The sequence below is a fragment of the Lagenorhynchus albirostris genome, chromosome 15 (genome assembly GCF_949774975.1).
Source record: "Lagenorhynchus albirostris chromosome 15, mLagAlb1.1, whole genome shotgun sequence".
Classification (NCBI taxonomy): Eukaryota; Metazoa; Chordata; class Mammalia; order Artiodactyla; family Delphinidae; genus Lagenorhynchus; species Lagenorhynchus albirostris.
The window spans coordinates 4,443,807-4,456,357 of record NC_083109.1 but is presented as its reverse complement, the minus strand read 5'-3'; the positions used below and the strand labels follow the sequence as shown (position 1 = coordinate 4,456,357).

Below are 12,551 nucleotides of genomic sequence, written 5' to 3'. Positions count from 1 at the left end.
CTTGGTGCTCTACATATGTTAATGCATTACATCTTTCCGAAGAGTCCTCAGTGAAAAACCCAACTCCCCACCACCACCTCCCCAAGCCTACCTCTCCCACTTCATCCAGGATTCTCGCTGGCCTGCCAGGTGCCAGTCTCAGTGGCCTTTGGGTTCCAAGGACACACGCCCAGCCTCTGTCCAGCAGCTCTGTTCTCCTGGTGTTCTCTCCTTGGTCCGGCTTGCTTTGCTCCTTTTGCCATATGGCTCTCAGCTCAAATATAAGTTTCTTAGAGACTGCCAAAGTTGGGCTCTCCTATTATCACAGAATACCAACCGGCACTTGTCACGCTCTGTTATTGTCTCATTTGTTTGTTCCCTCAAGCGAATACAGGCTCCCCCAGGGCGAGGGTGATGTTCGATTTGTTCACCAATGAGCTCCAGGAGTAGCATAGTGCCAGGCACTTAGGGACACACAATAAGCAGTAGTCAGATGAGGAAAGAAGGGATGCATGAAAGCACAGTGCTGATGAGCCCTCTGTAAGTGGTGGCTGCGATCTATATATCTATACCTGTATATACATATATATACTTTTTCAGATTCTTTTCCATTATAGGTTATTACAAGATATTGAATATAGTTCCCTGTGCTGTACAGTAGTAGGTCCTTGTTGGTTATCTATTTTATATACAGTGGTGTGTATCTGTTAATCCCAACTCCTAATTTATTCCTCCCCCTTCCCTTTTGGTAACCATAAGTTTGTTTTCCATGTCTGTGAGTCTATTTTTTTTTTTGTAAATAAGTTCATTTGTATTATTATTTTAGATTCCACATATAAGTGATATCATAAACCCCGTGCCCAATAAGTTGGCCCTGCCCTTGTGCCCAGGTGTCAGATGAGGAAACTGATGCTCAGAGGACCAAAATTCCCAGTGAAAAAGACCCAGAGCTGGCACCGGAAACCAGGCCACGTGTGAGTCTAGTTCCAAACTTCTATCCCGATCCAATATCCCTGGGGCCCAAACAGGTTGCGCTTCTGGATCAGTACGGGTGGTTCCCTCTGCCGCGTGCAGGCTGCCCTCTGCGCCCCCCCCCCTCCGCGCCGGCCCCGCCCCTCCGCCCCGGCCCTGCTCTTCCCGCCTGGGATGAGGCGCGCGTCCGCAGGGGGCGGGGCCGCGGGGCCGCGCGCGCGCGCGCCCGTCCGCCGTGCGCATGCGCCGTGCTCGCGTGCGCGCTCGCGGGAGAGGATGGCGGGGGCCGCGCCGGGCGCCATCATGGACGAGGACTACTTCGGGAGCGCGGCCGAGTGGGGCGACGAGGCGGACGGCGGCCAGGTGAGGGGGGCACCGGCGCCCCCGACGAGGACTGCTGGTCTTCGTCGCCGGCGGGCCGGCCCCGCCCCCGCCGCGTGGTCCAAGCACAGCTCGCCCCGCCCCCTCCCGCCGCTCGACCACCCCCCCGGGCGCGCGGCCTCTCGGGGGGCACTGGACGGTGATGCGTGGCGAGGACCCGGTCCCCCCCAGTGACGGTCTCCGGCCGCAGGGGCACCGCCCCCCAGTCGTGACCCGATCTGACCTTCCGATCACCCTGGGGCGGCCTCGGGGCCGGGTCCTGGGACTTCCTAGCCCCGCCGGGAGGGTCAGACAGCACCTCGAAGGTGGAGGATTGGGCCCAGACACACACTGCGAAAAGTAGCCATAATCTTTAAAACAATCCAACTCAGCATCATGAGGGCGGAAAAGTGGAACTTGGACTTCCGCACATGTGCTTTACTGTTTGTAAACCATACTCTTGGGCGCTCTGGCTGATGTAATCAGTCCTTGGCCTGAGTGAGGAGGAAAGGATCGTCCATCCTTGACCTTCAAGGGTTTGCTGTGGAAGCTGAGGGAGGCTCAGAACCTTCTCCCCAGAAGCCAGGGGTTGCACAGTAGGAACTGGGCGCAGTCGCTCGGCCAGGGGACCCCAACCTGATTCTCATCTGAAGACCCACCCGCAGTGATGTTTGAAACCCAGCTTCCCGGGCTCCTCCCCTGGGGCCTGGGAGGAGTTGGTCTGGAGCGGAGCCTAGGAACCTGCCTTTTAACAAGAGTCAAGGTTAGGTGTTTTGGGAACATACTGAAGTGATATTTTGAAGGAAGAAAGCCTGGAGTGGGGTGTGCCCCGTTGAAAGGGGCTGGCGGGGCACTGAGGGCATTGAAGCCGGGGTACAGGGATGCAAAGGTGGGCGCTGTGTTCCAGGAGCTGAAAGGAGGCCTGTGTGGTTAGTTGCCTGGTGGAAGCAGTGGGTTCTGAAGGGCCTTTGAGAGCTGCTGAAAAGCATGACTTGTTCAAGAGTTGGGGGCAGGGAGTGACACTCTAAGCTTCACGTGTTGGATCATTCCAGGGTGTTGGAGGCTTAGAGTGGAGAGATAGAGTCAGATGTAGCTAATTGAAAATCTGTGCCGACTAGGTGCTTTCATGCATCATCTCATTCCACACTCAAGATACTGAGTTGGGTGTTAACTCTGCTCATGTTGAAAATGAAGAAAGTGAGACGGGAGGACCGAGTGACCTGCCCAAGGTCATGAAACTCATACATGAAGGAATGGGGATCCCACTTAGGTCTTGTCTCCATCTCCACTCGAGCAAACAGCCGGACCACCGAAGCCTTCCGGTCACAGCGCGCTACAACTGGGGCATATCTTAAGGGCCGTCTAGTCACTTAACCCCATGGTGAGTGGATCTGGGGGAGGCCGGAAGATGTGTAAGGAGGCTGCTGTGACATTCAGTCCAGACGACAGAAGCTAAGGGGTACTGAAGTGCAGAGAGATCTAGGCTACATTCGCATTTTATAAACTGAGCACTCCAGTTGTTGGCCTTTGCTTAAGCAGTTAGGGATGGCAGAGCCAGGCCTAGACGCCCACAGACAGGAGGCTGGGGAGTCTCAGGTTTGCAGAACTTTAAGCATGATCCCGATTTGGCCCACTGACTCTGATAGGCTCTCCCTGATGAGAGGGGTGGACTAGATGTTCATTTCACGTTCATTCTAACTCTGACTTCATGGAGGAAAGAAAGTCAAGAAAGGTAACAGGAAGGGTGGCATGAGCTGGATTTTGAGACAGTGGAAGATCAATTTCTGTGACCCAAATTCTGTTCACTTAACCCCATGGTGGGTGGATCTGGGGGAGGCCGGAAGATGTGTAAGGAGGCTGCTGTGATATTCAGTCCAGACGACAGAAGCTAAGGGTACTGAAGTGCAGAGAGCTTACTCCGGCTGCGGCTTGCCAGTGGGGAGTGCCGAGGGACGACACTGCGGAGGCAAGCGAGTGGGAGGGTGAAGTCCTGCTGTCTTTTCTGAGGGAGATAGGAAACTTTAAGCAAGAAAGAGACATCAGATTTGTGGCTTATTAAGGTCATGGTGGCATCAGTGTGAAAGGTGACTGAAAGGAAGGAATGAGACCACGCCACTGGGGGACCATTGCAACTGCGAGCGTGCCCCAAATAAGGAAGGGCAGAGGGAAAGAGGGAAGGGCCAAGCTGGTTAGACATGTGGGAGGGAGAATTGATGGGTCTTTGGGCAGGATGTGGGAGCAGAAATTGAAGACCTCTTCTAGGTTTGTGAGTTTAAGGTAACAGGTAGAGATGATGGAGTCCTTTACAAAAACATGGGTTGTGGGAAGCAGATATGTTTAGAGGGAAAAGAGGAGGTCAGTTTGGAATCTAATGAGTTTGCCGTACTAGTGGGACATGTGAATGGAAGTGAGAATAGACAGTTGAATGCTTGAGTCTAGAGCTTGAGAGAGAGAGAGATCCAGGCTAGATTCTAGATTTATGAGCAGGGAAGTGGCACGACCCAGGAGAAGATGTAGTGGAGAAGATGAGTGCCCAGGGCAGAAGCCCGAGAATCCAGACACCCAAGGATGCCTCTTGGGGCAAAGGCCGGCCTTCCTTCAGAAGCCTTGCTCGAGGCTCCCACTCAAATAGGGTCCAAGAGAAGACTCCCCGGTCTCCATAGTGAAGGAATCGTGTTCCTTCTCCCAGAGCACTGCTTTCAGGATGTAAGTCTGCATCAGGGGTGGGCAAGCTTTTCTGGAAAGGGCCAGACAGTAAATATTGTTGGCTCTGCAGGTCTCTGTCACAGCTCCACTCTGCCCATTTTATAGGGGGGAAGCAGGCATAGACAATATGTTTTTAAAAAGGGGGCTGTGTGGCTGTGTTCCAATAAAGCTTTATTTACAAAGACAAAAGGAGGATGGATTTGGCCCTGGGCGTAGTTTGCTGATCTCTGGCCTAGCTCTTACCCCATTATGTTAGGGGGAGTTACTGGTTTGTAAACTCCTTCAGCAGAAAAAGCCATCTCTTGTCTTACAGTTTCTTGGGTTTCCTGTACAGTGCTCAGTATAGTGAGTGTTCAAAAAGCATCTGCTTGTTGGTAACAGCGTTAAAGCTGGACAGACCCTGGGGTCATTCAGTCCTCTGTCATCACATCATCATCCTGTTGTGCCCTTAGATTCAGCGACTTGCCTGAGGTCGCTGCCGTGTAGGACAGGGACTAGTATCCAGGCAGGCCTGCTGATTGGAGGCGAGCCAGTGAGCTTCACTTTCTGACAGCAAATGGACAGCAAATGGCCTTCGAGAATCACTTCCTCAGTCTTTGTTGGAAAGCCTTCCATGCGTGGCACATATGAAATAGTAATAGTGAAGACAGTAGCTAACACCTACTGAACTCATACCAAATGTCAGGTGCTGTGCTTGGCTCTTCTGAAAATTAGCTCCTGGAATCCTCACAGCAGCCAAATGGGAGTAGGTCCCATTGTTGTCCTTGTTCAGTAGAACAGAAATGGATGCCCAGGTGAGGTGTCTTGCATGAGATGCGGTAACTTGTATGACCGCATACACAAGTTTGCCAGCGTGGAGTCGCCATACAATCTCACTTGGTATGATTCTGGATTCCGTTTTCTTAGCCACTCGTTACTTGTCCAGCGTACTTCATGAGATTGTCATGAAAGTCAAATGAAATGACATACGTTAAACTTTTTTAAAAAATTAATTAATTTTTGGCTGCATTGGGTCTTTGTTGCTGTGTGTGGGCTTTCTCTAGTTGCAGCGAGTGGGGGCTACTCTTCGTTGTGGTGCGCGGGTTTCTCATTGTGGTGGCTTCTCTTGTTGTGGAGCATGGGCTTCAGTAGTTGTGGCCTGCGGGCTCTAGAGCGCAGGCTCAGTAGTTGTGGCGCACGGGCTCAGTTGCTCCGCGGCATGTGGGATCTTCCCGGACCAGGGCTTGAACCCGTGTCCCCTGCATTGGCAGGCGGATTCTTAACCACTGCGCCACCAGGGAAGTCCGTGGAACACTTTTGACATGGACAGTGTTATACGGGTTTAAGGTGAGATAGCAGGATATTTGTAGTAATGAAGAATAGCCTGGCTCTTTTTGCCAACAGCAGGAGGATGATTATGGAGAGGGAGAAGATGATGCCGAGGTCCAGCAAGAATGCCTACATAAATTTTCTACCCGGGATTATATAATGGAACCCTCCATCTTTAACACTCTAAAGAGGTATGTGAGAAAAGTTGTTTGCACTGGGAGGAGAAAGTTGTGTAATAGACCCAAAAGCTGATACGTGAAATTCAGAAGAATGTGGTACGGGAATGGAAGGCCTCTAGGGGTCCCCCCACTTTAGAAGCCTGAATAACCTGTCTTCCCTCTCACCCTGTCACGGCTGTCCATCCCCATGCCCATCTGCGTCCATTTGAGTGTCACAGCTTGTTTGTTCCTCTTTTCTAGGTATTTTCAGGCGGGAGGGTCTCCAGAGAACGTTATCCAGCTCTTGTCAGAGAACTACACTGCTGTGGCCCAGACTGTCAACCTGCTGGCCGAGTGGCTCATTCAGACAGGTGCCGTGTGGGGGTGGGGTCCTGGCCCTTCCCCCAACACAGTACAGAGCCGCTGGGTCATCATCATGCTGATACACTGGAAAGGCCTTCTTTGTCTTCCTGGTTCTTTCTGTTTGTTTGTTTTCCTGGTTTTTAACACCTCTGTCAGTAAGAAGTGAACTTCTTACCCATTTTCATCGGCTTGGTTTTTATCTTTGATTTAATAATTGAGGTTCACAGATAACCCGCAAATGTGATTCTCATTGAGCTGTTTTCCCTACCGTGTTGTAGAAGTAGAGGATTATATGGCGTATGTTCAGTGTGTCATCTTTAAGAGGTCTATTATAGCAAGCAGAAATCATGGCTAATTTAGGACTGGGCATGATTATGGCTTTTAGCTACTATGATCCAAGTAGCGCCTCACTGTAAATCCTCTGTGCTGAGTACAGATGGCATCGTGGGGTGGGTGCTGCCCGTAAACGAGTTGACTCCCTGCTGTCACAGTCATCACACATGAGTGTGCCCCCTGGCTGGCATCTGCTCTGTTCTGCCATGGGGGAGGGGGGGTGTTTTTCCATTTTGGCAATTTGTCCTTGTTCCTAGCGAGGCTTCGAAGATGTCACTGTCCTTTCCACGTAAACAAGCATCCTTGTGTGTTTCGCCCTGGACTCTTTTTTGGGTCTTACCATCGAATATGAGTAATATTAATTTTTATAAGAGGCCCCAGATCCTAAGTGGTCAGAAGCAGTTCTGTGATATCTGATTTGCACGTAAACTTTTGATCTGTCGACTTTTTCTAAAATAACACAGTGAATTGAGAGATTGCCATTTTCCATCTCGTGGCTTGCATTTTCTTTCAGGTGTTGAACCAGTGCAGGTTCAGGAAACTGTGGAAAATCATCTGAAGAGTTTACTGATCAAACATTTCGACCCCCGCAAAGCAGATTCTATCTTTACTGAAGAAGGAGAGGTGAGGAACCTTTTTCCCTTTTTTAATTCCAGCTCCTAGAGTCCTCTGCTGATTCCACCTCACGGTGGAGTGTGGCGCGTTGTGTCAGTCAGGGCTGGAGCTTCCACACGCTGCGGGGGTGTTCGGGGCTTGGGCTCGGCCGCCCGGCCACCAAGCAGCCTCAGCAGCCTGCGGCCTGCTTCTTCCTGTGTCGGGGACCGCGGCAGAGCCAGGAGCCCAGGGGCTCTTGCTGTGTCTACTGCCACGACGTCACCTTCACTTAGGCGAAAGCTAGGCCTCTTACCTTGCTTTTTGTTTGTTTGCTTGTTGTCAGACCCCCGCTTGGCTTGAACAAATGATTGCACATACCACGTGGAGAGACCTTTTCTACAAACTGGCTGAAGCCCACCCAGACTGTTTGATGCTCAACTTCACTGTTAAGGTAGGAAGAGTCCTAGAGTCTGAGAAAAGATGAAAGTATTTATGAATGAGGGTGATTTTGACTTGGTTGGTTGTTGGTCTGTGTCCTTTGAAAAGATCCTACGTGCTTTATTTGTAAAGGTTTTCGTCATTTCACTTTAGTAAGTCATAAACATCGAGAAAGAGAAGCATAGGCTTTGTATGTTTGGGGATCGAGTGGACTGTGTTTTAGGATTGGGCAGGAACAGGGGACAGAGCCTTGCGTTCGGAGAGGAGCCTCTAACAGCGCCTGGTCCATCTCCTCCGTCTCACACACGAAGACTCAAGGGTGGGGGGCTTGACTGGGACCACCAACCTAGTTAGTGGTGAAGCGGGGACCCGAGCAGAAGTTTGAGACCCGCGCCCAGCGCCCGTCCCTCCTCACCCCGGGCTCGGCCAGCGGCCGCCTTCCTGTGGGCGCCGGGCACGGCTCGCCAGCACCGTGTGCGCTTACTTCCGTGTTGCAGCTTATCTCCGACGCAGGGTACCAAGGGGAGATCACCAGCGTGTCCACGGCCTGCCAGCAGCTGGAGGTGTTTTCTAGAGTGCTTCGTACCTCTCTAGCTACGATTTTGGACGGAGGCGAAGAAAACCTCGAAAAAAATCTCCCCGAGTTTGCTGTAAGCGCTTTACTTGACGTGGCTCAGATCAGGAGGAGGCCGTTCGCATGGGGCCATGCATCTTCTAACGGGAAATGCTCTTTACTGTGGAGAGTGTGTGGGGCGCAGGGCACCTTCCCAGGTGGGGACTTGCGTGCAGAACTGTCGGAGTCCGACTCTTCTGTCTGCCTTTGTCATTGCTGTGGCCCTGAAACCCCACACACTGTCTCCCTGCCGTCTTCCAGAAGATGGTGTGTCACGGGGAGCACACGTATCTGTTCGCCCAGGCCCTGATGTCCGTGCTGGCCCAGGAGGAGCAGGGGGGCTCGGCCGTGCGCAGGGCCGCACAGGAGGTCCAGCGCTTCGCCCAGGAGAGGTGAGAGGCTGCCTGTCAGCTCGCTCTCGCCCCTACCACATTGCCCTGTGTCCACAACCGAAGACTCTAGGTCCTCCTGTTTTTGACAGATAGGTAAACTTGCTTTTATCCAGTAGAGCTGAAAAAGTCGGGCTAATATTAAATACGTGAAGAGAGCTTGCTTCGTAAAGTTTTGCTTCGATGAATATTTGGTAAACGATTTGCTTATCGTTGAATTCACTGTACTTATGAACCTAAGTGTATTTATGAACCTAAATTCCCAATATATTGGGATTCATCAGTGGCACATGGCAGCAGTCCTGAAATAGCTCTTTAGTAGTCTGATGGTTAGATCGTGGTCCATATCTTACAGAACAAAACTAGCCCCTATTAGCTTCATTGTCTACTAATGGAGGCTTAAGATACTTAAGAAGTGCGTGGTTCCTTTTAGGAAGCCTCTGAGCTGTACTGAACCATTCTTCCCCAATTAGCTCTAAATGTTGCTTTCATGGGTCAGTTAGTAAACGTACCAGTGGATGAGAGAAATATGAAAAAACAAAGGGACCTCAACAGTTCAAAGCATAAATCTGAAAGAAGTAAGGAAGGAAAAGGAGAGAGAAGGAAGGAGAGGGCAGGACAGGGCGCCACCTCATCAATGATGGGATGTACGATTTTTTTTCATCAAGAGGCCATGACGCCAGTCAGATCACGCTCGCACTGGGCACAGCTGCCTCCTACCCCCGGGCGTGTCAGGCCCTTGGGGCTATGTTGTCCAAGGGAGCCCTGAATCCGGCCGACATCACAGTCCTGTTCAAGATGTTTACAAGCATGGACCCGCCTCCTGTTGAACTCGTGAGTTGCTTTTCATTTTAACCTTAAGATGGGACACCCTCAGTGCCTATCGGAAGTATATTCCTTTGGAAAGTTGTTCCTTTTAATTCTCTGAAGTCAGCGAGTGCACATTCCTATTGAAATGTTTCTGTCCTCTCCCTGGTCCTTCCTCATCACATCCTCGGCCCTCACACACCCTGAAGCACATGCAGTGGTGGACGTGAGTGGGCCCTCCTGCCATGGGTGCGTGTGGACTTACCTGCCATCTCACGCCTGTGTTCCTTTTCAGCGTGTCTGTGTGTTTCTCTTCAGATCCGGGTACCAGCCTTCCTGGACCTGTTCATGCAGTCACTCTTTAAACCAGGGGCCAGGATCAACCAGGACCACAAGCATAAGTACATCCACATCTTAGCATATGCAGCGAGCGTGGTGGAGACCTGGAAGAAGGTACTGTCAGTTCTGAGAACTCATGGACTTTTTTACGGAGCCAGAAACCTCCTCTCTGTGGTGTAATTCGGGAATTTTGGCTGCAGGGAATCACGGGCCCAACTAGTGTCAGAAATGTCTTTTCTAGTGTTTCTGCATAAAATAAGTCAAAGTGCTAAATGTCTCAAGGAAAGGTGCACAGCATCTACGATACTAATTTAAACTGTAATTTGAAGTGTGGCTAAAGATACGAAACCGATTCCCTAAGCCACTGACGGACGCCGGTCTCCCTGGCGGACGGTCTCGCTGTGTGACGGGGACACTTCAGAGACAGGGACGGGGGTTTGCAGAGAGAAGAGCTGAGGCCAGGTTACCCCAACTGCAAGGACGCGGGCACCGTCGGGATTCACCGCCTTCATGTGTTTTCAGAACAAGCGAGTCAGCATCAATAAAGACGAGCTGAAGTCAACATCGAAAGCTGTTGAGACTGTTCACAACTTGTGTTGCAATGAGAACAAAGGGGCGTCTGAGCTTGTGGCCGAGCTGAGCACCCTCTACCAGTGTATCAGGTGAGCACGTGGAGCTTCTAACCCTGACTCTCTGGGGAGGACGGGTTTGAGCTTTCATATTAAAAGCTCAAAAAATAAAACAGATTCAGAGATACTTATTCATCGTATTTATTTTCTCTTTCGTAAATAGAGGGAGAGCAGTTTCAACTGTTCTAGCAGCATGAGTAATTTTCAGGTGTTTACTTGCCAGAAGTCTGTTTGCAAATTAGACTCAGAAAAAGGAAGACCAACCAGAATTACAACAATTGACTTGAAGAAGAGGCTCTATTTACAGTAAAAGTTAGACCAACAAAGTATCACCTAGACAGAAATGGTGGGTGTCATGCCAACTATTTAAATAAGCATTCACTAGAAAAGCTGACACACACGGTGGCCTCTTAGGCATTTGAATCTTCCTCCGTTAATTTGTCCTAGTGACAAAGAGAGGCTTTGCTAAATAAAAGTAAGCTTCAGCCCAGCCCACCAGGCTCGTGGAGTGTTGCGTGAATGGTCTTTTCCTTTCAAACCAGCAGAGTTGGTCCAAAGTCAGCTGAGTGTGGGATTCGGGTTTTCGAGCTGCGCGTTTGAGAGGACGCTGGTCTCGTCAGCCTGTTCTTAGCTCATCGTGTCTCCCTGGCAGAGCACGTTGTAGAGTGACGTGATGGGCTGGCTTGAGTTGGTGTTGTTTTGGGGTTTGCCCTTTAGAAAACTTTGTGTAAAGGAAGCGTTCTGCCTTGTTTACCTGTAGGTTTCCAGTGGTGGCCATGGGTGTGCTGAAGTGGGTGGACTGGACTGTGTCAGAGCCGAGGTACTTCCAGCTGCAGACGGACCACACCCCGGTGCACCTGGCACTGCTGGACGAGGTAGGGGCTGCGGACCTCCCAGCTCCGGGTCTGAGGCTCTCGCATGTCCGTTCCCCACCTTCAGAAGGCAGTCCTTCCGGAGCTGGTTATTTCTGTTCTAAATGAGGGGTTTCCTTTTAAGGAGCTAGTATCGTTGACTCCACAGATCTCTCCGTTTTTATCAAGTGTCCCTGAAAGGATGAGGAATGGGTCAGAGGCTGGCCGGCCCCGGGCCGAGTGCTGGGCCCACCGTCCTCAGCCGCGAGCTGTCTTTGGTGACGGTTCTCTGGGGCCGGCGGGGAGCCCAGGGGCCTGGCCATAGCGCTCAGGGTGGCTCCCTTTGGCCTCTTTGTAGATCAGCACCTGCCACCAGCTCCTCCACCCGCAGGTCCTGCAGCTGCTGGTGAAGCTCTTCGAGACAGAGCATTCCCAGCTGGACGTGATGGAGCAGGTGAGCGGGCAGCCCGAGGGCTGGGCTGCACGGCGGGAAGGCGGCCCCTTTCTCAGCCTTGTCGCCCCACCCGTGCAGCTCGAGTTGAAGAAGACCCTCCTGGACAGGATGGTGCACCTGCTGAGCCGGGGCTACGTGCTCCCCGTGGTCAGTTACATCCGCAAGTGTCTGGAGAAGCTGGACACCGACATCTCCCTCATTCGCCACTTTGTGACTGAGGTCAGCGCGCGCCGGTTACCGCTTCCCCCGGCAGCGCCCTTCTTGGCTTGATGTGGTCATCTGGTACCGCACTCCGGAGCCGTGCCGTCGGAGAGTCACGGTGATGACAGTGACGCGAATGCCAGTCTACCAGGCACCTCCTACCTGCAGGAACAGTGTTTTACCTGCCTGGCCCCTGGGCGTCTTAATGTCGGAGATTGTCGGCAGGAAGCAGAATGGCGGGGGTTGGGGGAGGGGTCTCGCCGCACTGTTGCCGTCTGACTGGTAGTCGGAGCCGCTCACAGGCTGTGCTCCCCGTAGGTGCTCGACGTCATCGCGCCCCCCTACACCTCTGACTTCGTGCAGCTTTTCCTTCCTATCCTGGAGAACGACAGCATCGCCGGCACCATTAAAACAGAAGGTGAACACGACCCTGTGACAGAGTTTATAGGTAGGGTTGGCGTGAGCGTCTCTTGGCTGCAGTTTTCAATGTCATTGTTTCCCTCCTGCTTCTAACCCAGTGCCTGTTTTCCTTCCGTTTGCTAAAGCTCACTGCAAGTCTAACTTCATCTTGGTGAACTGATTCAGCGCATCCTCCAGAGCTGGAGCAGAACATTCCAGGAGACCCGCTGTGGAAAAACCCTTTCCAGAAGCTATTGTTGAAGAGGCCCAGTCAGCGTCTTGGAAGTGGGCTGTGGTGGGAGGAGGTGGATAACTTTTTTAAAAGGAAGATGTCAGCAGTGTACCGGCCATTAGGAACAGTCCCGTCTCCTCGTGAGTCCAGGGCTGCCCCCAAGTCCTGTTTACAGTATTTCCCCAGTAGCGGAACTAGGTTCCCGTCACCTCTTGGGATATAGCCAACTGTCAGCCCCGGGGGGGGGTGGAAATTCAGAAACTGAGACACTTAGATGAACTATTTTCAGAGTTGATTTAATTTCTCACAAGGCTCCATTGGTTAGTTCGTATTATTGCAATTGCTTTCATTTTCCGAGAACAAATAAAAAGCCCTTCTGCGGTTGGAAGGTGTAGGTCCCGGTGTTAATGTTGTTTTCGTGTGTAA

General features: G+C 51.7%; 1 protein-coding gene across 9 annotated transcripts; it reads left to right on the top strand.

Moving 5' to 3' along the window:
* Positions 1-1,215: 1,215 nt before the first annotated feature.
* Positions 1,216-12,516, top strand: NELFCD (negative elongation factor complex member C/D). Of its 9 annotated transcripts, none has more exons than XM_060122479.1 (15): positions 1,216-1,314; positions 5,401-5,516; positions 5,745-5,854; positions 6,694-6,803; positions 7,117-7,224; positions 7,709-7,861; positions 8,086-8,216; positions 8,882-9,047; positions 9,339-9,473; positions 9,882-10,021; positions 10,749-10,863; positions 11,198-11,293; positions 11,372-11,512; positions 11,813-11,942; positions 12,040-12,516. In XM_060122479.1, exons 1-15 carry the CDS (start codon positions 1,228-1,230, stop codon positions 12,072-12,074), a joined length of 1,773 nt encoding a protein of 590 aa, XP_059978462.1. In that variant the 5' UTR covers positions 1,216-1,227; the 3' UTR covers positions 12,075-12,516. The 9 variants fall into 9 exon arrangements, with proteins under 9 accessions (XP_059978462.1, XP_059978458.1, XP_059978459.1 ...); XM_060122480.1 differs by lacking the exon at positions 1,216-1,314 and adding an exon at positions 1,502-2,074 and having other exon boundaries at positions 11,231-11,293; XM_060122478.1 differs by lacking the exon at positions 1,216-1,314 and adding an exon at positions 1,505-2,074.
* The last annotated feature ends 35 nt before the right edge of the window (positions 12,517-12,551 follow it).